At 40.2% G+C, this 26865-nt stretch overlaps 1 protein-coding gene across 3 annotated transcripts in view; it reads left to right on the top strand.

Annotated features, from left to right (window-relative positions):
* TOX (thymocyte selection associated high mobility group box) overlaps positions 1–20359 on the top strand; it is a 300451-nt gene extending 280092 nt beyond the window's left edge. For all 3 annotated transcript variants that reach the window (XM_004768782.3, XM_004768783.3, XM_013064718.2), the window contains 3 exons: positions 11183–11569; positions 18702–18853; positions 19206–20359. In XM_004768782.3, coding sequence (XP_004768839.1) covers positions 11183–11569; positions 18702–18853; positions 19206–19242 — 576 coding nt within the window. In that variant the 3' untranslated portion in view covers positions 19243–20359. The remainder of the gene's footprint in view (positions 1–11182; positions 11570–18701; positions 18854–19205) is intronic.
* Positions 20360–26865: the final 6506 nt, after the last annotated feature.

A 26865-nucleotide genomic window follows, 5' to 3' on the forward strand; every position in this document is an offset into this window, starting at 1 on the left:
TTACAAATGATTAGATCCATCCAGCCATTGGGCTAAATAGCCATGTTGATATTATTTAGATTAATATGCCCCAAATAGAAGGAGATTTAAAAAAAAAAAAAAAAAGTTTTCCGTGGTGAGGGCTGTGAAGTGTGTAAACCTGGCAATTCACAAACATGTATGCCTGGGGCTAATAATACATTATATGTTAATAAATTTTTTTTTAATTTTAATTTTTTAATCAAGGTAGAAAAAAAAATAAGTTCTCCTTGTTTCATCTAAGGTAAGTTTCTTTTCCAGCATTTTAGATAGAAGTCTAGTCAGAACTTCTATTTTTCCATAGGAGAAAATCAATACTTGAAGTCCAATCCCAATACAAAGCTCTCTGGTTAATGTTATGCAGATTGCCAGAATGTTATAACACTGACGAAGCCTTTACTTTCAAAACAAGTGTCCTCAGATTTGCTCTTCACTGCAACTTTTCCTACTGTTCATTCTCAGAGTTGCAACCCTCAGTATACGGCAATTTATATAAATGCTGCAAATTGCCATTTCTACATTTAAAAAACCAAGCACTTTTTTTAAAGCTTACTCTGGCTTTTTTTTTTTCCCCCTCTTTGGCAGTAGGAATTTTGCTGGAACTGTTGAATGTCTATTTATGTACAACTATCTATTGTGTGTATACAAATTGAAGGAAAATTACCAATACCCTCTCCAGGTTAGAAAAGTGGCCCTGTGATGTTTTGCCCGAGTAGATATTTGCAGTATAAACTTTCAGGCACGTACAGAATTTTTACCCACCTACCTTCCCATTGTACACGGACACTTACGTAAAAATCCATTTCTTTTCCATTTTAAATAGTGACAAGGAAAATAATAGCCACTCATATTCACACATACACTTCTTCAGTGTTGTAGATTTTTTGTGTGTATTATAAATTATTTTCCTGTTCTGAAAGATCTAAAGGTACAATCCTAAAATGCGACATGATAATAATAGTTACAATTCCAGGTAACCACAGTGCCCCAGCCAAGCTCTGTTTTCCCCCATTCACTCATTCATGTCTTCATCTGGCAGATGTCCCTGAGCACGTGGGTTGTGCTGAGCACTGTGCCAGGATCAGAGGACGCCATGGAGAATAGGCAGCTATCTTCCCTAGAGAATAGGAGATATGCCCCCTGGAATTTAAGAAGCTTTCTCTTTTGTCAGGGAGACCAAGAGTGAAAACATAAACTAAATGACCAAGAGCTTTGAGAATCTAAGCATTCCGAAGGAAATAAAGGACTGATAGGGATCTGATAGGGGGTCTGCAAAAGTCCTCCTTGAGGAGGGGACCTCATTCAAGGCTGAGAGCCAAAGGAAGACAAGGAGCTTGCAAGACCCAGAGGGAGCCTAGGGAAGAGCCAACCAAGCCACAGTCAGCAAGTGAGAAGCCTCCGGAGACGGAAATGTCTCCTTGAAGTCAGAGGTCAGCGTGGCTGGCTGACTGAAGAGAAGGAACATGGTTTGGGGTGAAGCTGGGAAGATGGGCAGGAGTCAAGACCTTGCAGGACATGGAAAGGAGCTGGATTTTAGTACAGAGGGAAGCCACTGAATGGGTTTCCGTAGAGGATGGATACTCGGATTTATATTTTTATTTTTATTTATTTTTAGGTTTTATTTTGTTTATTTGTGAGAGAGAGCAGGAGAAGGAGCAGAGGGGAAGAGAGAGGGACAATCAGACCCCACACTGAGCACAGACCCCGACGAGGGGCTCCATCTCACAACCCTGAGACCATGGGCTGAACGGAAACCAAGAGTCGGATGCTCAACTGACTGAGGCACTCAGGCGCTCTGGATTTATACTTTTTAAAAGATCACTTTATTGGGGCACCTGGTTGGCTCAGTGGGTTAAAGCCTCTGCTTTCAGCTCAGGTCATGATCCCGGGGTTCTAGGATCAAGCCCCGCATCACTCTCTGCTTCTTGGAGAGCCTGCTTCCTCCTCTCTCTCTGCCTGCCTCTCTGCCTACTTGTAATCTCTGCCTGTCAGATAAATAAATAAAATCTTTAAAAAAAAATCACTTTATTTAAAAAAAAAAATCACTTTATGTGAATGAGTTCCCTCCATCCCCACACCTTATCCCACAAAATAAGCTTGATTATAAACATTCCTCTCAGGAGGAAAAATAACCATATAGGTAACAAGTGCCCAAGCCCGGAGTTGACCTATAGCATCCTCCATCCCTGTGCTGGACCTTGCTGTCATGGGTCCTGTTAACAGTGTGTTTGACCTGCTTCCTTAAAACACCTCCTGACCCACAAGTCTTGGTAAAGCATTGACATTCTCACTTCATTATTGTCAATGAGATATTGTATTAACTACAGTCTCTCTTCCTAACTTTCCTTGGGTAAATTTTATTTATTCCTCCAGGCCTAAATATTTTGGTACTATTCTCTCTGCAATGCATTCACACACCAAATAGGACTTTGTTTCCCTAGACCAATAGCTCTTCCCCTAACTAATTGGCAGCCACGTCAAGGCTGCAACTTCTTGCTGCTTCCACTCTGGGCCGTTGAAGACTCTAATCTAAAATTAGCCGCTTCTAACGAAACCAAATCAAAAATAGGAACAGCCGGTGAACATTGGCTCCACCTCTGAAGTGGAGTCGTAGGATTAGCAACACTCCTCTAAATTAGTGACGTTCCTGCTTAAATGTACTCTCTACCTTCAAACCCAGCATATTAATTAACATGACTCCAGGTCTGAATAAAATGCCTACCAAAAATAAAAACAGTCATAGTAAATAAATATATTCTAACCTTCATACTTCAAAATGACAACATGACAGATTCTCAGCAAGATACTGTTTCCCAATTATACAAATACAAGTGGTATCTTGCTATTGAGTAGCTTGGGCATCACCTGCTTGCACAGCGTTTTCCATACATCCCTACTCATCATTAACAACCCTACAAAATAAGATTTAGCCCATTTTCTAGATGATCTCTGGGCTGAGAGATTAAGTGATTCGCCCACAGAAATGAGAGGGTGGCAGTGGCAAACAGGGCTGAAACTCTGCTGTCTTGTTCAAAAGCTTATAGGCTTTTTTTCTATGTTGGGTAATTGTCAAATATTTATACCTCTGGAACTACAACAAAAATGTAGCTATTCCCCCAATAAATTGTATGCCACCTCTTACGTATTAGAAAGCTAAACTAAAGCTGCCCTGACTTAATGAGGGCGGGGGGCAGAGTGGAGGTGTAGAGGTTTCCGAATCTCGCCCCACCCCCCACTCCCTAACCTCCCACTACAAGGGGCTGGCCAGAGACCCTCAGAGGAATCTGGCCCCTGTGGAGTGTTTGGGAAACACATGCTTTTCCAGCTGTGCTGGCGTGTCACCTGGTCCCAGGGAGCCAGGGACAGACCCAGCCTGCAGAGGCCACCCCGCTGTGCAGACACATCGGTATTGAAGGATGTGTGACTAGGGGCAAGGAGGGTTGCCAATACAACGTGGGTCAGACCCCGGAATAATTTATTCAACTCTGGGCCCTATCATTTAAAGGGGGACATTGAAGACAATTCAGAAGAAAAAGTCATAAAAGTAACAGAGGTAAAAGGCAGTAAGGTAGTAGCTGAGAAAGAGAATTTGAAATTACTAAGCCTGAAAAACAAAGACTCGGGCATGTTCAAGCCCATGACAGGCCTTAGCCCCAGGACTGTGATTACCCGTGTTCCATTTTCTCCGACTCTAGAACGGAAAAAAGATGCCGTTTCAAATGGGAGGAATTTGATCTGAGCAGGGCATTGTTAAGCTCTTGAATTGGCTGAGTACACAACTTCTTTCCATAGAGAAATTTAAAAGCAGGAAGCAAAGTTTTATAAGTAAGGATTGAAGAAGATCTCTAAGGCAGAGGGCATCAAGGAAAAATCTATTTAAAATGCCACCAACAATTATCTGTGGCCCACCCATAAGAACGCGCCTGATCTCATCTAAAGTGCTACCAACATCACACCAAGAGTCTTCAGAGGGCAGCAAAGTCCACAGACCCTGAGGGCAGGTGGATCTGGGTTCAAATTCCAGGTTTCCCTCTTCCTAACTTCCATTTCTTTTTTTTTTTTTTTTTAAAGATTTTATTTATTTATTTGACAGAGAGAGATCACAAGTAGACAGAGAGGCAGGCAGAGAGAGAGAGGGAAGCAGGCTCCCTGCTGAGCAGAGAGCCCAATGCGGGACTCGATCCCAGGAACCGGAGATCATGACCTGAGCCGAAGGCAGCGGCTTAACCCACTGAGCCACCCAGGCGCCCCTAACTTCCATTTCTTCATGCAAATTATTGAGCACTTGATATCTCAACTTTCTCATCTGTTAAACAGAAGAGACAATAGGACACACATCCCAGAGTTTCCATGAGGATCGAATAAAGAACTCTGTATAAACTCCATGATTCAGAATCCTCAAAACAGGAAGCTCTTAATAAATACCAGCTATTTATTATTATTATTATTATTACTATGATTATCATCAGCTTTATTTTTCATGTTGTTGGTAGTTGTTGGTAGGTGTGCAGAGTTTGTGTGTGATAGAAAATTTAACTGGCTCATATTTTCAAATTGTCTGCAAGGCTGCTTTGATATAAAGGAATTTTAAAAGCGACATTAAAACAAGAAAAACTTGCTTCGTGGATACATCCTTTTAGAAAGATGAGAAATGACCTAGATATTGAAAAGACTCATCTACACAGCTTTCCTCACTGAAAGGTCTTTATGAGCCTTTAGTCATGGGACAGTAAGAGAGTCCGAGGACCAGGAACATAGATTGTTAAGACTAGAGCTCCCTGGCTTGAACACTCTATTTAAGGTCATTTGGGGTTAGGCCATTAAGTAAAGCTTAAGGATATACAGCTTTTCCATAGACTCAGGAATTCCTAGACCTAGATCTAAATTATTATGTTGAAAATAATGTATAACTTTAAACTAGTTTCATTTTACCACATAGACCCGGATTTATATTCCCAAAATGAGTGTTGCATTCAAAGTAGTCACTTTGGGAGGCTACAAACTTATTTTATTAATGCTCCCAGAATTCAAAAGATTTTTGAAACTCCTCTTTTAGAACTGCAGTCATGAAAAGTTTATGAGCCACTTTAGCAAATCAATCTTGTTACATTGTTCTCACACCTCATTCTTTTTCCCAAACTTCACCCAAATCTAACCCACAGACCTGGCTTCCAGGGACGATTAGCTGTTTCTAAAAATCAGATTCACCATCAAAAGACAAAGAGTTGTCTGAGGATATGTAAAACAGTGTCCTCCGGGCTCTGAAGAGAATTCAAGTAGAGAAATTCCCAAATATTCCAAGTAAAAGCAGCATTATTGAAATATTCATACAGCTTCTTAGGAGGGCCAATCCCGGGGCGGGGGACGGGGGGCGCCTGGGTGCTCAGTCAGCTAAACATCCTGCTCTTGACTTTGGTTCGGGTCCTGATCTCAGGTTGTGCGACTGAATCCCTATTAAGGCTCCTCACTCAGCTGGGAGTCTGCTAGAGATTCTCCTTCTGCCCCTCCCCCACTTCTGAAAATAAATTAATAAATCTTAAAAAAAAAAAAATAAAGTGCCAACCTGGAAGGAGATAACAGTATATTAAAGTGACTTTAAGGGCACACATCAGAGAAGAGACTGTTTCTACCTTGAGGTAGGGTGTCAGAATGTACAGGGGCAGTGGAAGCTTTTTATAAAAATGCACAGTGAAGGACAATATTGAATCACATCAGGAAGGTTCTCTGTTGCCATGACTGATAGTAAAGAATTACAACATTTAGTTCAAGGGAAGGACAATAAACTCAAATGATTTCTTTTGTTTGAAATAACTTATAGAATTCATGCCATGGAGAGCTATTGAGACAAATACTGGGTCTGAATTTGAAAATGGGATGGATTATTTTATGACTGTTACATAAAATTTGCAGCTCCGAAAGCCCAGATCGTGATTTAAAGATAATAAAATCTCATGCTTCAGGGTGTAAGTTAATCACCTGCAAAGACCAGGAAGAATTTCCCTTTCAGAAGTAACAACGCACAATTGAGTAGGTGCATAAATTTTGTTTAATTTCCAGTGCATCAAGTATTGGTCAGTGCTGAAAACAAGAATCAAATTAGATGGACTATTAATCTGATTTGGTTCAACAACTCTTATATTGTTGCTTCCACTGAGTTTTATGTCTTGTGTTTATACTTTGCTATTTTAAATAACAATTGCTTTGTCAGTTTCTCATTTTTATAGCACTTATCATCCCAAAATGGGGGCATTTATACACTATGCACTATTGTCTGCTTTATACAAAGTAAATGGATTGAAACTATCTCAGATTATCAACAACATAGTTAATCAGAAGTATCTTAAGGTTTATAGAGTGGTGTCTCTTGTGGAAGATTCTATTGAGAAGACCCAAAAGGTGTCGATTCACACACACACACACACACACACTCATTTTGCTGATGGAAAACGTCTTTCAGAGTCAGTGGTCTAAAAGCAAATAGGAAATAGAACTCACTCAGAAACTAATAGCAAAAACACATTCCTTCCATGAAAATGTCAGATTCATGGGTAGATTTTCAGTTGTGTATACAGTGGTAAAACCATATTTGCCAGGTGACCTACCCAAAGCACACACTACTAAAGAAAAGTGGTTAGTGTATTTCAAAATAGAAGCAAATTTAAATTACTTAGTTTGTATGAGAAAACAGTTTTAATTTATGAATGGTAGGTATAGAGATCTTCATAAACAATCTAATTGATTTGCAAAATTGTGGCCTTGCTTTCATAGTTTAATTAGAAGAAAGTGACAGAACAGATTAAATTTATGATTTCTTCATGTTACCATTTAATCAGATTATGAATTCATGGCACTTTGCTATGGAAAATGAACTTATTCTACCTATCTTTCAAAGCAATAAAATAGCTCTATAATTAATAGACAGTTTGTTGTATTAGTCTGATTAAGAATTAACTAGAAGTGAAGCCAGAAGCAAGTTTTTTGCCATCTAAATGAGTGGATCTTTACATAAAGATAAAAATTCTCAACATACAGTTGGAACACAGTAAGCCTCCTTGTGGCCCGCCATCCACTCCAGATCCAGTGGAGAGTAAAGGGCAGGGTACCTAACCAAAGGACAGAGGGTTATAATTTCTCATCACTTCTGGAAAGGTATGGTTTATGCTGACAGCACAGAAGAGAATGGAAAAGACCAGTCGGATATTCTGTGGGTTTTCGAAGATTTCAGCTCTTTCCTCACTGTTTGGGAAAAGGAATGGCATGTCTTGTCAGGAGTCTCAGGAAGGGCAAGTCTTGTTCAAGAATAGTCATTCAGGGCACCTGGGTGGCTCAGTGGGTTAAGCTGCTGCCTTCGGCTCAGGTCATGATCCCAGAGTGCTGAGATCGAGTCCCGCTTGGGGCTCTCTGCTCAGTGGGGAGCCTGCTTTCCTCTCTCTCTCTCTCTGCCTGCCTCTCTGTCTACTTGTGATCTCTCTCGGTCAAATAAATAAATAAAATCTTAAAAAAAAAAAAAGAACAGTCATTCAGTCATTCAACAGACAAACATATCTGTGTTCTCTTTGTCCTGTCACGGTACCAGATGCCTGTGACACAGAGATTTAATTTCCCACCATAACAGAGACCATTTCCTTGATGATGCAAGACACTGTCATAGAGGTGAAAGGGAGAGCACCTCCATTGGCGTCCCTTTCATGGGTAGGCGCATGGCTAGACACTGGACATGTTACCCATCTTGTCACATTCAACTATTAGAAAGTAAGGCAAAAACATGTAACTTCCCCCAAAGTCTTCCTTCCTCTGTATTAAAAATTGTACAGAGTGCTCTCGGTACATCATTTTCAAAGATCTATTTAATTTGTTTGTCAGTAGTCTTTATAGGGATTAAAATTTAGTACTATTTCAGAATAGGTTTAGCATTAGCGATCTTTACATGCCTTAGTGTGGAGAATATAAATGATAAAAAAAAATGGCTGGATAGACAAAATATTTTTCTATTTACCACGAGAAAACAGTCTTCACAAGGTTAGCAAAAAGTTATCTCAAATTCGGTTGGAATCTATTTTTATGTACTTGTGTCTCTATATCTCCCTCTCTGAAATGATCTTTCTATCATTTCTCTATATAATGGAAAGCCTGCTGTTAATCAAAAGGTAGAATTCAGGAGGATTTGGTTCATTGTTTATTTTGAATTCACCATTGAAGAAAACCATTACCATGTACATGCCTTAGCTCTTCTAGGATGTAATTGGGAAGCCACCAGCTTCCTAATTCTTTCAATAAATTGTGTCACTGTCCTCAGCCTAAAATATGAAATTCACTATGCAGATGGTTTTCCAGGAAACACAGAACTATAGATTAGTGTAATATTACAGCTGGATTGTGTAATTTAAGTATGTCTTTTGTGGCAACAAAAATTAGCTTATTTCAGGCAAGAAATGACTATTTAAATGGAAGTGTAGTTCTATTTGCCATTTAAAGAGGTTTGTGTAACTTATTAATTCTTCTGAACCAATGTTTTCCATTGAAGACGATTCTCACCAAATGACCCATTGAGAGAAGGTTTCTGTGGTTCTTAGCTGGAGATTCACAACACACTGAAGACTCCCAGAAGCCACTGGCTTGTTTCCCTACACATTTCATCCAGGAACCTCGTTTTTTTATAGGACATGTATTTTTTCCACAAATTCCTCCTCCCCCATACAGTTCGGAACTGCACGTGTCGGGGGCTAAAGTGGATGTCACCCCTAGAATGGCTTGCCACGGGTGGCTGTGCGGCCCCAGAGCTGGTCCTTCTGCTGGCCAAGCGTCTGGACTCACCAGAATTGGGCATTTCTCTTCTACATGTAGCCAAAGTCTATTTCTCCAAGGTTGTTCAATTGGACAAATATCTTTATTTCATTACATGGCTGTAGTTCCCGGGACGATTGTATGATTCTGTCTGAACAACATGTCAGATGCATCTATGTGCACTTTGTTTACGTCCAGACACACATTCAGGTCACCTGTCTATACACTCTAGATCCCATGTTACTTCTTGACGAGGTGATTATTAGCTAGAGAAATCAAAATGCAGACATCTTCCCATGTATGTGTTTCAGAGCGCTGATGTGAGTGATTTTCAGGGTAATGTGAGGGATTCTTCTTCTGTTTAAATTAAAAACATCTATAAAGCAAGAAATAAAGATGCACTCACATGTATTAAATTTTATAGATATCTATCATGTGTAATAGTTCTGTTCCTGTAGGGAGTTGAAGCCGTATGCGATTAAGTACGAAATTAGCCCTTCTGTGTCAGGCTGAGGAGGGGGAGGAAAACACAATGAGACTGCTTTCCCGGATGACTTCATGACACAGACACACAATAAACACATAATCTTCTTGGCATGTAGGGAACGATTTTTGAGGCATATCATTGCGGTATATGCTATTCCGATGTAGAACTGGCCACTGTTTACACAGCCTGAATTAACCTATTTGAACTTTTCCTGGAATTGTTCACTACTCTGCACACAACAATAAGAATTTTTAAGTAGAAACAACAACAATTAAAAAAATCTACTTAAGTTACTTTTTGTTGTTGTTGAAATCACCTTTTACATCTGCATTTTGCCAAGTTTCTTTCTTTTAAGGCCATCCCTTGAAAACGTGTGAACGATTTCTGACATTTTTAATATTCATACAGGAGACAGGGAGTCTGAATGTCGGTTCCTACTTTGTAAGGCTCCATCAATATGGACACAGATAAATATTATAAGGAGAGGATGCTTCAGAGAGGCTCAAATTCTCGGGGTACACCTTACTTTATACTAGACCTGGTGAAGTCAGAGCCTCCCAGGTCCCCAGATTTCCATGGTCTGGCATATTGTCACAGATGTCAGTTGTGTCCTCTCTCTGGAGAGAGAATGTGGGGCTGGTTGTTCGTTTACCCCAACCTACCTTTCTTGAGTCTGCGTGTAGATGCCCCATAGTCCTCATTGTGGTTTTCATTTCATTTTCCCACACTAATGGAGAAAAACGAGTTGCATTGCTAGTAGTGTTATCTGCTGCCTTGTGAAATGAAGTTCGCACATTGTGTTTCGGGTCATCTTGCGTGACGACCAGTGTCCCTAATGTTCTGGTCCCTCGGACGATGTTCTGTGTCACAGGAGGGTTTCAGAAAGACCCTGCCACGCTGATAGTAACAGGAGCTCATTTGACTGAAAAACAGAATAAGCATGATATCAAGGTTGCAGAATAAGGATATTTGCATCCTCAAGGCACTGTTTTGACAAAGCAACTTTTCTTCTCCAGAAGGATATTGTAGCACGTTTCTTCCCCCACCTGGTTTCACTTCTACCCTTTTGTTTTATCAGCTTCCTCCTCTGAGCAAATGTAGGAGATAGGTCCTTGCCCTGGAAGAAGTGCTTCGGGGTTAATTCTTGGTTCTTTTCAGCCCCCACTGCTAGGTCTAGTTTTTAAGTCAATGAAAAGATTATTAAGAAATGGCCTTAGGAAGGTATAAAAAAAATTAGGGCAAAATTATATTAATTCATGTTGGAGTCAAAAGTTTCTAAGAGAGATTATTTTTATCCAGTTCATTATGAAGGACAATTCATCACCAACTTCTTTAAAAAATCCAGATGAGTTCTGTGGCTACTTAGAAGCTGTATTAATGTGGTCTTATGTAACTTCAGAAAGGTATTTTAGAACTCTTTTTCTCATATTCATTTCCATCAACCAGCTTTGTTTTCTTTGTGCAAATATCTAGGCCAAGGCTCCTTAAGACTGTAAAAAGGAAACATAAAAAAATGAGACATACAATCAATAGAAGAACTCCAGAACTGAATTACTTTCATAGTGAGCCCCACTTGTCTTTCCTATCAAGGCAGTGAGGACATCCATCTCCCCACCCATCTGGTTCCTGGTGTGCACAATGAGGAAAGTCCCTAGGTTAGAGCTTGCATTGAGGCAAAGAGAAAGAAAATGTCACTGGAGATTGTTTTAGATTCAGAAAAAGGCAGATTCAGCTCAGTCTTCCATGAACCGCATTACAAATACCGGAGGAGGAGTTCTTAGACCAGAGGCAAGCAGAGCAATAGGCGTTGATCCCCGCGAAATCTCCAGACCGCGCTCACCCAGTACCCCTGTGTCCGTATCTGAACTCTGCCCCTGTTTGTTTCCTCAACAGAGCTACAGTGAACCTGTTGATGTGAAGACATCGCAACCTCCTCAGCTGATCAACTCAAAGCCTTCAGTGTTCCATGGGCCCAGCCAGGCCCACTCGGCTCTGTACCTAAGTTCCCACTACCACCAACAACCAGGAATGAATCCTCACCTAACTGCCATGCATCCCAGTCTCCCCAGGAGCATAGCCCCCAAGCCGAATAACCAAATGCCAGTGACTGTCTCTATAGCAAACATGGCTGTGTCCCCCCCTCCTCCCCTCCAGATCAGTCCACCTCTTCACCAGCATCTCAACATGCAGCAGCACCCACCACTCGCCATGCAGCAGCCCCTTGGGAACCAGCTCCCCATGCAGGTCCAGTCTGCCTTACACTCACCTCCCATGCAGCAGGTACGCTCGCACTCTGGACTCTTCTTCAGAAGGGCGGGGGGGGGGGGTTGGGGAACAAAGGGGGAGAGAGGGAAGGGAGGGGGGAGGGGGTTCTCACCATCCAGCAAAAGGTGGGGGCACATGTGTGTTCTGTTCTATTTAATGGACAGAAAATGGAAGGTAGTTTGTAGTCAACAAACATCTGCTTTCTGAAAAATAATAATTTACAGGTGGTGAGTTTGGGCAGCATTATAGGATCACGACAATGGATCGCTGCTTCTTTTCCTAAACACCTGCTGGCCTCTTGCCACGTTTCTAGAAATCATATCGCTAATCATCCTCTTTGTTTTCTGCTCCTTGAGTAAAGTACATTTGTAATCATGAAATGACAACTCCTGCTAAAGACCTCTTTGGTATATATATATATATATATATATATATATATATAGTTTGTAAAGCCTTGATTAATATGCCTGTTGAGGCCAATAAATGCCACAAAATGAAATCTTGACCCACTGTTATGTAATATCAGAGCTATCAAATTGGTACAGCCTTTAAAGGACTAAGAAATGAAAATGTTAACCGGAGTTTTGTTTAAAAATGGATATATGGCTTCTGCAAAAATCAGAAAACACAGGAAGTTTGGAATTATTGAAACAATTTGTGTACGATCTTAGCTGAATTTTCCTTTGAAGTCCAGCTTTTCTTTAGGATTTGGTGTTATTTTAAAATTGTAAAATGAAGAGCAAATGGTGTACATGAAACTAAACGTAAAGCCGTCAAGCATCCTAAAAACTTGTTTTAAAAACATGAATCAAGATTAAAAACTACAAATTGTACCAAATTGTATCAAATTCATCCATCACTTTTACAATCCGATTACTCTTTCATTCCAGAACTGTAATTAAACACGCAAACACAGGTTTCCTGTTGAGCCCCCATCTGGCCCTCTGTGGAGTTGAGTCTGCAGTTGGACCAGGGTGGGTTGGAGAGGATGCAGACAAAGAATCAAATATACTACCCTGGAATTTTTTTTTTTTTTTTTAAGATTTCATCTATTTATTTTGAGAGAGAGAGAGAACTTGAGCGGGGATTTGGCGGGGGGAGGGGTAGGCAGAGCGAGAGGGAGGATCTCAAAGACTCCCTGCTAAGGGTGGAGCCCCACGGGGCCCTTGATCTCGAGACCCATGAGATCATGCATGACCTGAGCCTAAGTCAAGAGTCTGTCACTCAACCAACTAAGCCACCCAAGTTCCCCCCAAATTCATTTATTTATTTTTTTTAAAGATTTTATTTATTCATTTGACAGAGATCACAAGTAGGCAGAGAGGCAGGCAGAGAGAGAGGAGGAAGCAGGCTCCCTGCTGAGCAGAGAGCCCGATGCGGGGCTTGATCCCAGGACCCTGAGATCATGACCTGAACCGAAGACAGAGGCTTTTACCCACTGAGCCACCCAGGCGCCTCTTATTTTTATTATTATCCTTGTAGACTGACAATAGCAAACCTTAATATATTACTTTACCTTTTGTTTAATTCCAGAAAATTTATAGTGCAGGAACTAGCATTATCTTCATTTTATAAGCAAAGAAACTCAGGCTTGGCAGAGTTAAGTCATATGCCCATAAGGTCGGTGCTGGAATTCAAAACCCAGTTCTGTTCAAAAATCAAAGCCTGGCTTCTTAAATTCTGGGCCTGCTGCCTCTCACACTTAATCATTCTTATAGACTATTACCAGTTTTGTATTAGAAAACCTGTATCTCCCAAGAATTTGGAGGATCTTTAAATCTTAGCTAGTTCTAAAATTAAAATGATTAGAGAGAACAAATGGACCTAAGTCTCTTTGCTAAAACTTTTCCTGGTCCCTAAGCCAAAGATTTTGATAAAGCCCTGATGTCCCCCTTACCCAGACTAGCTGCTGATTCACTAGGGAAGAAGACTGGGGAAAAGTCAACTTCTATAATCATGCCTGGTCCACAGCGGTGTCTGTGACTAGCAGGGGACATTCATAGGATCAAATTTCTGCTCTTTCTATCAGACATCACTCAAATAAAAGGGACACTCTTGGGTGTCCTTGCATAAGAATGGACCAGTAATGTTTGTGTAAAGAATGAATAGTCTGAGGAACACAACCTTGCCTTCTTGGATTGCCTCCAGCCTAAGGTACTGCCTGCTGAGGGCCCTTGTTCTGCTCTCGATACTCTAGCTCGAGTCTGTTTCTTCCCAGGCAAGAGAAGAGAAAAGGCACAGTCCCCTCCACCAAGTTGAGGGCTAGAGCTCGGTCTAGAGAGGACGCTGTTTTCTAACTTACCTGCTCAGAAAAGGTTCCTTTTTCTACTTACACAAACACCTTGGATGAGCTAGCTGTGATCCTGAGTAGCTTTCAAACATTTCACAATTACATAAGGCCACATGTGAAAACTCAAGAGACTTGTCTTTCTGTAGAGAATCGGAACTGAATAGGAAAAAATAGAACAGATTACACTGGACACGTTTTTCATCAATCTTTAAGTCAGTTCTATTAGTGTATCTCAAAAAGTATTCTTACTGAGATGGTAGGACCTGATTTCGATTTACATTAATAATAGAAGACAAAATGGCATGAACCCCAAATGGAGAGTAAATAGCTAAAAGACTACTGTGACTAACATCACTTTTAACGAGGCCTGGACCATAGTGGGTGAAGTAAAATAATTGTTGAATGGACAAATGAATAAACAAGCGATTTCAAAAAAACGAGTAACAAAAGTGTTTAAATACTAGAAGAAATTAGAGGTTAGTTTGTAGCATCTGAATTCCTTGGAATTTTTTCAATTGCATTTATTCAAAAAAAATTAATGGAGCCCCTAATGTGTACCAGGCCCTGTCTAGGCTCTGGAAGTTGAATGATAAATGAGAACAGGTAATGAGGCCTCTGTCCCCATGCAGCTGTCATCAGAGTTGAGGAGCAGTGGTGGTGTAGTGGTGGTAATAAGATAAACAGATTAATTAGTAAGATCCTGTTGGGGGAAAGACGAACAGGAATTCAAATTGCAGAGCGTGTGGAGAAATAGCAGACCCTTCAGCTGGAATGAATAAAGAAGGCCCCTGTGAAGGGCTGGCACAGACACGTGGAGGCTGAGAAGAGGAAGTAGCCTGTATCAGTCAGAAGGCGGGAGAGGGGCGCCTGGGTGGCTCAGTGGGTTAAGTGCCTGCCTTCAGCTCAGGTCATGATCCCAGGGTCCTGGGACTGAGCCCCACGTCAGGCTCCCTGCTCAGCAGGGAGTCTGCTTCTCCCTCTCCCTCTCTCTGCGCTCCTGCTTTCTCTCTCATTTTCTCTCTCTTTCAAATAAATGAAATAAAATGAAAGTCTTATTTATTTATTTTTTTTAAAGGAGGTGGGCAGAGTAGGTGGGGAGAATCAGCAGAGGCCAGAAACAGGGAAAAAAGGCTCCAGGCTGGAAGGACCCATTTTGGGGGGAAACGTAGCTGGTCTGGGACCTGGGAAGGAGGCCAGTGCGGAGTACGGTGCATTAGGGGAGAGCCTAATGTACCGTACTAGAGGAATGAGGTCATTGGGATAGGATCGTCAGGTTAAGGGGACTGGCAGCCCCCAGCAAGTTGATAATCCTAAAAGCAGGATCAAAAAGTCCATCAAGCCATGATGTCACTCAATTTATTAAAATCACAAGTCTGTCAGGGCCAAAGTTCAAGTTCTCAAAGTTGGTCTTCAGCCCATGGTTGTAGAACCAGGTTGTGAGTGAAATTCGACCTGTCTGATGGACCATCCAAACCACCTTTATCCTGAAGATGTTTGCTTCTTGGGTGTGGGGGCCATGTTCACATACCCAAACACGAAAAAAAAAGAAAAAGAGAGAAAGTGAATGCAAGTTATTGGCTACCATATTTTTAAAATAATCTCATATTTCAGTATTATGTTAGCTATTTTCTTATCCTTCTGAAAAATGAATATATCCTACAAAAATGATTGTATAGTCCACCAGGAATAATAGTTTCATTTTTTTCTACAATAATATTTTATACACCAAACACACGGAGCTGCTTTTTTTTTTTTAGTCCAGTTTTCTTCCTTTTTTTTTTTTCCTGCTCGCTATATTGTCGAATGAGGTCATGAGAAAAAAAATCATTAATATCTGTCAACTTCCTTTATAACCTTAAGAAAAAATCTTTGTATGATATCACACAGACAGATTTTCAATTTCCTTGTGTAATAAACAGCTGCTTTAGGATTTGGGTGTAATTTAAAGGTTTAAAAAAATCACATTGAGATTGATGAATAAATCAGTTGTGAAGACAAAAACATTGATGCCTGTTGAAAATACCTCTCCAGACAGGCAGGAAATGAAATTAGTTCCCAGTAAAGTGTGGATATGAGGATCACTGTTTGGATGTGCTATAGGCTTTTTAGGTCTTGCTATGTGGCACAACAAAAATGCTAGGGCTACAGAAATCTAATTAAAGAGCAAATGTCCCTTCTGACATCAAATCAATCTTTATCACGTTTTCTATTTTTATTTCAATCTGGCACCAGAAAATGAAATTTAAAATTCCAGGCATGCTACAAAACAGTTGGTGATTTTTCTCTTGAGCATTAAAATGCAAAATATTCAGCCTGGCTTAATTAGACCGCTAAGCAAACATGTTCCAAAAATGTATATCACCATTGTTGTTTCATATTTACATCAATAATCAAAATGTACTTAGCTTTAGGGTCAACCTCAACACCTTTACTAGTGTTAGAAGAGTAATGCATTTTCCAAATGGAGAGCAAGTTAAACGTTACTTCAGGCTTTCTTGTATTTTTCTTGGTTGTTTGGTTGGTAACTGATCTTAAATTAGGCATTGAGGTTGGCTGAACGTTAAATCTTTGAACTGTTTAGGTGATACGTCATTTTGGTTTTTTTACACTGAAGTTACTCATTTTATCTTAAACTCAGAGTTCAAAGATTAGTGTTCTCCTGACAGTCTCTCACCCAGCCTTGACATCCATTTGCATCGGATGGGAAAAAAGCCATGATGGTTTCTGTTGTGGATTGTGTAGGATTGGGTGGAAAGGAGTTGGTTTGTTTTTATTCATTTTTTGCTCTCTCGTATGTGGTCATGCCTTCAATTAACTCAAGATATTTCCAACTACATTTTTTTTTCGACACTTGTTTACTGTTAGGTTATGTTTTGTCCATTGTGCAAAAGTCCAATAGGGAGAACTTCCCATTAAAATGACAGGAAAGCCCCTGGCATTTACACATTATACAGCTCCATGCATTCCCAACTGGAGTCTGTTAAACTTTATTCACCGGAAGAGATGACTTATTGAGCCACTACTACAGTAGTACAGTAGTGCTACTAGTAGTGTAGTAACATTACTACAGTACTACTGAGAATATTCAGTAAACAAAGAAAACACTCCAAGCTGGATGAAAAGCCCATAAAGACAGTATGATAGGGGAGCTCAGTCAGTTGAACATTCGACTCTTGATCTAGGCTGGGGTCTTGATCTCAGGGTCATGAGTTCGAGCCCTGTGTCGGGCTCAGCACTGGGTATGGAGCCTACCTAAGGAAAAAAAAGACAATATTATAGGACCATAATGGAATGAATACATTTCATCAAAGGCAGTGGGACTCCCTGTGTGGTCAATCAGCCTGGAGAGGACGGGAGAACCAAGCATCCAGTTACCCCTCTTATTTTTTCATTTTGCTGCCTTGGAAAATGTTTATAGCTTGAACTACAGGTGTCGTCTACACAAACATGCTTATTTCCCACAAGCCAGTTGTAAAATGAGGAAATACTCTAATCCTTTTAGTCTGTGTGAGGTCAAATAGCCAGACTGCTAAATTCTCTACTTTCCAATGATGTGTTTCTAATCATTCAAAGGTTTGTCTTTCATCCACAGTTTTGGTGGGAGTTAGTGTGGACATTGGCTTGCAGTCTTTATCACTGGAATGGAAAGTAAATTAATATCTTAAAGCCAAAATGGAGAATTGAAGACATTTGATAATAGGTACCTTTGAGTGTTTACCCAAGGGACCCTGAAACACGAATCAAAGTCTGAGGAAATATCCTTAGTTAAAAATCAATCTTCTGATCATTCTGCTGAGCTAAAACAAAAACAGTAGCAAGAACAGTAAAAACTCAATATTATGCCTTCCAAAGCTCCCCGCAAGTAAATAGGGAATGGTTCGTTTTTAAGTCTCTTGATTTTTCTATGGTTAAAAACCATGTATGAAATCCACAGCAGAAAGAGACAACCACAAGATTAATTAAGTTGCTTTTTTGGTCAATTCCAGCAAAGCTTGCTTATGCTGCTCTTGAATTCACCAGATAAGCTAAAAATAAATCTTAGTGTATAATGCTTTTTGTTTACCAGATATAGCTATATACTTCAGAGACTCTGTCCTTGAATTTTTAATAGCTTTGCAAGGATTAAAAGTCAACACTTCACCATACCAGTGTGTTAGAGGAATCTTCCTAAAGATTATTATTTGCCAGTTAATAGACTTTTCAATTAAAAAATATTTGCTCTGCCTTACACTTTTCCTTCCCTGTGTTTTCCGATGGCAAGTTGCTTTGAATCTCTTCTATTAGTCCCACAACTGTTAGAAAGCTTTGGTTGAAATTTTTTAGCTGAGAAAGAAGTACAAATAAAAGAAGAAGCAGATGGTCCCTTTGTGATTGAATGAAGAAAACGGGTTTCGAGAACAATATGTGAATAGGTGTAGTCTAATAAAACACTCAGCCACCTGCTGCCTGAATCCTTCAAAAAAGATTCTGTTGCATATTCTGGGGATTAACTATTAATGTATCCTTAGGTTTGATAGAAAACATAAACTGAGGGGTTAGGTCCTTTTCCCTTTGTTCTGATTGAGTCGGCTTCTCAATATTTTAAGTTGTTTCTCAATTCAGTTTATCTGCTCAAGAGTATATAAATAAAGGTTTCCTCACACATGGTTCAATGCAAGAAGGGTAAAAAGAATAGGGTCCTGCGCACATCTCTTTTACCTTTAAGTTTTCTGGGCCCTTGGGATTCGTTTGCCCTTGCAGAGACGCAGGGGAGCAGGCAGAAGTGTGTTTGCAAACAATGGATAAATATTTAGGGGCTTTTCTTCCTTAAAAAAAAAGCACTTTGATCCTTATTTGTGGATTTGCTTTCCCTTTCAGGGATTTACTCTTCAACCCGACTATCAGACTATAATCAATCCTACATCCACAGCTGCACAAGTGGTAACCCAAGCAATGGAGTATGTACGTTCCGGGTGCAGAAACCCTCCCGCCCAGCCGGTGGACTGGAATAACGACTACTGTAGTAGTGGGTAAGCGGCGGGTCATCGCCACCTGCTGGCGGACAGCTCTCATAGCATGCTTGGCGTGCCCTGCTCCCTAGGCGCAGCAGAGATCCCGTCTTTTCTCCCTGCTTTCTGAAAGATCATCTGGAACAGTTCCATGTTCATGAAAGCAGAAGACAGCAATGCAGAAAATTTTAAGCAGTTCTAGTCGTTCCAAGAATAAGCAAATGCCTTTAGATCCCTGTTCGTTGTACCTGGGCCCTGTCCCAGGGCACCGCTCCATCCTTGGAGCTAGAACAAACAGACTTACCTCCCTTGGGGTCACCTGCAGCACCAGTCTTGTAACAAGGCATTGTTTGTCTGTTTTCTCTTAACACAGGGGCATGCAGAGGGACAAAGCACTGTACCTTACCTGAAAGTCTGAACACCTCTTCTTTCCACTGAGGAATTCAGGGAAGTCTTTTCACCGTGGATTGCTTTGTATAGCCAAAGCAGTTCTCCATTTTATTAGAAAAATACAAGTTGCTAAGCACTTAGGACCATTTGAGCTTGTGGGTCACCCACTCTGGAAGAAATAGTCATGCTTCTTTATTATTTTTTTAATCCCTTATGGACATTGTTTTTCTTCTTCCCTGAAGGAAATTTGGACCATTCAGATTTTATGTTGGTTTTTTGCTGTGAAGTGCTGCGCTTTAGTAACTGCCTTAGCGACTGTAGATGTCTCGGATCAAAGTCCTGGATTTTCCATTGGTTTTCATAATGGGTGTTTATATGAAACTACTAAAGACTTTTTAAATGGCTTGATGTAGCAATCATAGCAAGTTTGTAAATAGCATCTATGTCACACTCTCCTAGAGTATAAAATGTGAATGTTTTTGTAGCTAAATTGTAATTTGAAACTGGCTCATTCCAGTTATTGATTTCACAATAGGGGTTAAATTGGCAAACATTCATATTTTTACTTCATTTTTAAAACAACTGACTAATAGTTCTATATTTTCAAAATATTTGAGAAAGAAAAAAAAACGTATTCCCAAATGATTTTAATTTAAAAACAAAATTGGCTTTGTCTCATTCACCAGACAAAAAGAAACTAGTGTTAAGGGAAGCGCAAACACATTTATTTTGTACTGCAGAAAAATTGCTTTTTTGTATCACTTTTTGTGTAATGGTTAGTAAATGTCATTTAAGTCCTTTTATGTATAAAACTGCCAAATGCTTACCTGGTATTTTATTAGATGCAGAAACAGATTGGAAACAGCTAAATTATAACCTTTACATATGGCTCTGTATTATTGTTTCTTCATACTGTGTCTGTATTTAATCTTTTTTTATGGAACCTGTTGCGCCTATTTATGAAATAATAAATATAGGTGTTTGTAAGTAAATTTGTTAGTATTCGAAAGAGGTTTCTTTGATGTTTTAACTTTTGCTGGCAAAAAAAAAAAAATTCACGCTTGGTGTGAATACTTTATTATTTAGTTTTTACAGTGACCTGAATAAAGCCAAACCTACTTTTCATTTAGCAGCAAATTAGAGTAACCAATCCTTTATTTCTACATTTCTTTGGTTGATGCAAACAAAAAACTGATACTTAAGAACTTTCTTTCTTCGTACAATATAACAGAGAATTGCCCTAAAAAGTCACACAAGCTCCAAGACTAAACAGATGGGTTCTCTAGCTGAAAAGTGTTGCTTCTTGGTTCTCAGCTGGTTTTAGTCAATCCTGTAAACTCCCTTCCTCCAAAAAAAAAAAAAAGAAAAAAAAAAACCATTGAAGTCGAATCAATTAAAATTCCTCAAGCTGCATGCTTTTCACAAAATCCAGAAAATATTTAGGAAGTAAACCAGGGGTGGGTAGGACAGGAAGGCATACTGTTCAAGAACATATCTCCAAATGAAAGGTGAGTAACAAGACAGAAAAGAAAAGGGGGGGGGGCATTCCAAATTTGAAAGTTATAGATGGAAATGGAGATTCTTGCTGTCTTTTGTGCCTCTACAAACCACTTCTTTCCAGAATTCCGAAGTCTTCCAAGAGAATTCTGAGGGTATTAGAGATTTGCTAGGGAATCAAAAGCATTGAGAATCTGGCTGAAGGTTTGCATAGCTTTTATATCAAAAAGAGCTAGCAAATCACTCCCCTACAGGGGATTGCATAAAGAAAGCTAGTCTGGTTGGAAATCAAGAGGATGGCTGATGTCTCTTTCATGGAATGTGTGAAATAAACTTAGCAATTTAACTAAATACAAATATATGCATTGTGTAATCCAGTCAGAATTAAAAAGACAAAAGGTATGCTTGCTTTGGAATGATTTTAGGCATTGTACAACCTTGAATCACTTGAGCATGTAATAACTAATAAATAATGCAGATCCAATGTGATTATTAAAATGACTGTAGCTGAGAGCTCTAATTTTCCTGTCTTGAAACTGTATAAGAACTCATGTGATTAAGTTCACAGTTTATTGTTTGTCTGTTTAGTATTTAGAAATATACCAGCACTACTAATTACCTAATGTCTTTTATTTATTATATTATGATAAAGTAAAATTTTCACTTGCATTAAGTCTAAACTGAGGAGGTAATTACCGGGATGAGAACAACCAGCTTTGACTTTGACAGGCAGTTTGTACATGGAAGTACAATGTTGTTTACAGCTTCTCCAGAGCAGGTGTGCAACCAGGGTAGAGAGAGTATTACAACTCAATACCAAAAAAAGGGGTTAAAAAAATGTAAATAAAAGAAAATACATCGTAAATAAAAATTATTACCATGCGTGACCGTATTCTATTTGGATATCCATCAGTGTCTAAAGGACAGACCCAGTCAGATGACAAGTCCCAAGGAAATTTCATGGCAGGAGTGATTAGCAACAGTAGGGATTAATGCCTGCCACCGCCACCGATGTTCTTTCTGGAAGCACCAAGAATGCCCTCTCATCAACCTGAGCTCTAGGACTGTAAGCTGTTGCTTGAGAAACCTCCCCCTCGAGGAAGCCGGCATCTGGGCACAGCAGCTTGTAGCTTGTAACTGGAAGGAACAGTGATGGTGGACACTGGGTTCTCCACTATGGCACTCCGCAGGATTTCCAGATCTCAGAAAAAGTCATTCCAGAAAATTCAGCAATAATGCTGAACATTTAGTATCTTTACCAATATACCAAAGTCAAACTTATAATCAATTAGAAAAGAAAAAAAGTATCCCAGTGGTTCAAAGAGGGTTGTGTCTGTTAAATACACGAGAAAGAATAATTCAAAATCCCAATTCCCATTATTAATGTGAATGAGTGGACAATGGAAAATTGGTCAAGTAATGACTTCTGGTTAATCAAATTAGTGAATGTAGCTAAGAACCAAAGTTGGTCTCTGTGATTTTTTTCACCTGTTGCCTTAAAGGAACAGAACCTGTCGGAAATGGGGCAAGAGTGGTCCGTAGACAGCCATGGCTCCATGGAACAGTGTGTCCTGATGTGGATTCATCACTAAGACTTTTTTTTATTCATAAACTCAAAATTAAAAAAATAAACACATCAACATTCAGTTTCCTTTTTACATGGACCTCTTCTTGCCCTTTGCTAAAGAGTTGCCCTACTCATTTGAAAGGCAAATTGATTGAGTCATAGGAAATTGCCAATATTTGACCCATTTGCCTACAAAAAAATGGCAATTTCGAATGGTTCCACCCAATGTGTTTTTGGAACCAAAGATGATGGGATTTAGGCTATAACATTAAATACAATTTTGCATGGAATTAGAAGTTCTTTACAAAGTCCTAGGGGAAAATACTCAAGTAATCAGTTTTGTTTGTTTGCAAGGTACCTCACTTCAAATCAGTCACAGATAGCTACATTAAATTAAGAATATTTTAAATTATCAGATTCCAGTTAATCCCAAATAAACATCCTAATGTTTTTGTTAACACAGATGTTTCTCTTAATGTTTATTTGTTGAGAGGGGATTTGAGTTTCACTTTCACATTTCAATCATAACTCTCATTTTAAGGTAACAGTAGAAAAACAGAAATTCAACTCTTTTGCTGATGACTGGCCACTGAAATAGTGGCAAGGCAAGATACAGAATTCACATGATTAGTTTAACCCCCAAATGCTATTGCACTGAGTTACCTGACGGGTGAATTCATGAGTCAGTCACCCCACAGGACAAATTCCTCTTTGTTTTCCTTAAATAGAATAACTCCTTAACTTCCAGAATGTCATAGCACATCGTAAGTGCACAATAAAGGCAATGATATATAGAAAGATAAGTGAAACATTATGGGTTATCCTCAGCAGGAATTGTGTGATGTTTATGTGATGATTTAAAAGCTCTTTAAATATAGAATATAGAAAGGAATTAGATACTGCAGACAAGCATTAGGAGTGATGAAGAATGAAAAATCTCTATTAAGAAATCTAAGCTTACCAAAAGATAACAAAGAATTTCAAAATGAGTTGTGCCTTTTTTTTTTTTTTTTTGGTCTATGTTTCAGAACAAGAGTTTCTAGTTGCAAAAGTAAAAGATAGAATACACACTAGTCACATCAAGAAAACAAGAAGCAAAGGAGGAAAAAGGTGCTAGACAAGTAGGAGTGTTGAGTGCAGGAGAGAAATTTCAGGAGGCAAGTGTATGGAATGCTAAATTAAAACCGATGAACAGTATGCTGATTTTTTTTTTTTCTGATTGCCAAGTGCTAGTATGACTTGATGAAATAAATAAAAGATCATGCTTCCTGGACTCAGCCTAAATTATGCCAGGCTAAGAAGAAATGGTCCTAGCTTTTAAGATCCCCAAAAGGAGATTTAGAACCAGGTGCCATCATGGAAAAGCCTTCCCTAACAGAAAAGTTTCCAAATCATAACACAAGATCATTGCTTGGAGAAAGGCCAAGGGGCTGGAGTGGGAGGGTAGGGAGAGGTGGGGGAGGGAGGGCTTTCTGAGTCACCAGTCACAAGGGAGGAAGGCCAGGAGGGAGCGAGCCCTCTGAACCAACCTGCACATAACTTGCAATCCATATGCATAGAGAGATGTTAGGCTTTGCCTTCTCATTTCTTAGTTAATGTCTTGTCATGTGTACCCAGAACCGGATTACATCGCAGAGGTAAGACGTAAAGATGAAGTTCTTTTCTGGGAGCGGGAGACCACAGAAGACAATGTCATGTTACATTTCTGCCCTGGTCACAGTTGTGCCTCATTAAAGGAGCCCACCAGCACGAACCCTGCGACGGTCGCGATTTCTTTCACATTGTATCAACAGTTTGCTAGCAAACAATGAAATTTCATTCACACGGACCTGAGGACAGAAAAAAAGGAATAGTGCCCAAAAGACAAAATGGAAAGATTTACCATTGTACAGAAGAAAAAAACAAATCCTTCTAAAGGGAGACTACCAACCCAACTACAGTATTTTAAAGGCTGCAGCGTCCCTGTTTGACAACTGTGTGTTTACAATAAGCCTACGCGTAATTGCTCTGATGGGCTGTCAGGGAAAAGATTAATTTGGCAAAGATTAGTATTGACTTGCTGTTTATTAAGGCTTTTAAACAGCTGTATCTGGCAGCATTCCTGTAAGTGCCTGTCATATCGAAAAATCAGCCTCACACCCTAGTGCTCGCCAGCTGTTACTAAACAATCTTCTACCACTTTGAATGTCTTTCTCCAGGCCAAACAGCAAGAGCAAACTATTGCCAAATTAGCCCTTTTCTCCTCCTGTCACTTTTTTTTTTTTTTTTGAGGTGGGGGTGGGGAGCTTCTGAACGCTGAAATGTCAGCTCGCGGGCCGATGGCTTAGCTGATAAGAGGTGCCGGAAGTCAGTAGGTGGTTTGGGTCCTAGATGAACACATTCCCCACACAGAGAGTGGTAATGCTGTTAGTCACCTCACACAGACAACAAAACCACAGCTTGCAACTGTTACAAGGCCAAAGGTTTTAAAGACAGTTAGAAAGTGGCGATCCAAGGTTTGAAGCCATCAGATTTCCAGAACTAATGTTTTGTATCCTCAGACCAGCACTTGTCCTGTGGACTGTAGCACCGGGAAAGGAGCCCATGGTGGCAAGCTGAGGGCAAGTTCAGGAGCGGCCGTTAGTCTTGCTCACAGGGACCGAGGCTTCTCCCTAGCCCTCGGAAAGACAACAAGTCACTCAGTAAAACATGCACCTTGTATTTTTTTTTTTTTTAAAGATTTTATTTATTTGACAGAGAGAAATCACAAGTAGATGGAGAAGCAGGCAGAGAGAGAGAGAGAGAGGGAGGGAAGCAGGCTCCCTGCTGAGCAGAAAGCCCGATGCGGGACTCGATCCCAGGACCCTGAGATCATGACCTGAGCCGAAGGCAGCGGCTTAACCCACTGAGCCACCCAGGCGCCCTGCACCTTGTATTTTGATTCAAGGGAAACCTGTATGATAAGGCAGGTCTGGATGTTTTGAAGTCTGTGAAAGAAAGGGCAGATCGAGTTTGGTACTGGAGTAAGACATAGGAGTTTCAAATCCAAGTGTGGCCATAAAAGCAATGGAAAGAATGGCATTCCAATGGAGTTAAACATCCCGCTATAAAGGCCCCAGTGTTACGGGAAAGTCACATTAATCTCTTCCAACAGCACTGCTTTTTCCAGCATTAATCTCCACCTCTTTGAGTCACATCAGGCTGGAATAAATTGTCAGAGCAGATGCATGACAGTGCCATCTCACAACTCTTGGTATTTTGTTACCCTGTGTGCAATAGTGAGGGGGTGGGGGGGGTCTGGCCGAAAGCCCAAGCTTTCTGGATGGCCATTGAAAGCAGGTGTCTGTCCATGTCTAATCTCCAAATAATATTGTTTGGAAGTCTAGACCATGGGTGCAGGCTGATGCTTAGCACCGGGATTGGGGTCACATCCTGTGAAATTCAAAGGCGTACACAAGTAAACCCTACTGCTCAACCCTGACAGTAGGCCATTCCCCCACTGGCAACCAAGAATTCTCTTCCTGATTCTTTCCACACACCATGATGGTGGGTGAAATGTAGATGAGATGTAATACTAATTCAGCATTACCAATTAGAGAAATGCAGTGACTTGCTATTGAGAGCAAAAGGCAATATACGTGTTTCAGTGAGCTCCACGGAACCCCACGAGTGGGGGTCACAGCTGAGAGCCTTCACTCCTGGTCTTGTTGGTAGCCAGGCTATGGACAAAGGAAAATCCAGAGTACAGAATTTACTTAAAAATCAATCTGTGACCATAAGTCACAGAGTGCTCTAAATCCTAAAATAGCCCTAGACTCATGGGGCCTTTTCTAGGACAAGAACTATGGCTGGAGGAGGCTGCCTGCTGAGAAATCAGGCCGAAGGTGGGATTGTGCAGAATATGCTCGCTCTCAACTTGATTGGGTGGTAGACAGACCTTACTCAAAAGGAGCCGCTCCATCACTTGGGTCAAAGCACGACTATTGCTAATTCAGTCAAATTCAGAGAATACAGCATCAACTATCTAGTCCAAAAAAAAATTAATATTATTTTTAATAGAATTCAAGAAAGGTCAGGGTGGAGTGGCAGGGAGCGGGGGAGGGAATCACCTTCGGTGGATTCTTACCATGTTTTGCAAAACACTTGGCAAACTTTTTCTTCAGAGCTTTATAGGTCTGGTTGCCTTCCACCAGCCTGTAATTCTTTGATTATTCACAGGACTAAAATGAGTAGAAGAGTGGAAGCAATAAACTGTTCTCGGGACTCACTGCGATGACACAAGCACCAAAGAGAACAGGGAATGAAAGGAAGCTATTCCCATGGCACATGGTCCATGGATAAAAGTCCTTCCAGAAACTTCTCATTATTGGTCTGAGGCCCCAACAGGCAGAAATTATACCCTATGAAAGTAGCATGTCCCAATACTCACTGTCAGGTCTATCTTTGATCTAGTTCTATCCAGTTTCCCAAGCCTGGAGAAAACCAGTCAGAATTCATCTGTCCAGAAAGTATAACCAATTCTGGGGAGTATTTTTGTATCTTGTTTTGTTTGTGTTTTTCTATCAAGGTAGACCCACAGAAACCTAAATATGGTCTTGGT

The sequence above is a fragment of the Mustela putorius genome, unplaced genomic scaffold, assembly GCF_011764305.1.
Source record: "Mustela putorius furo isolate JIRA1106 unplaced genomic scaffold, ASM1176430v1.1 tig00000151_pilon_pilon_pilon, whole genome shotgun sequence".
NCBI classification, from domain to species: Eukaryota; Metazoa; Chordata; class Mammalia; order Carnivora; family Mustelidae; genus Mustela; species Mustela putorius.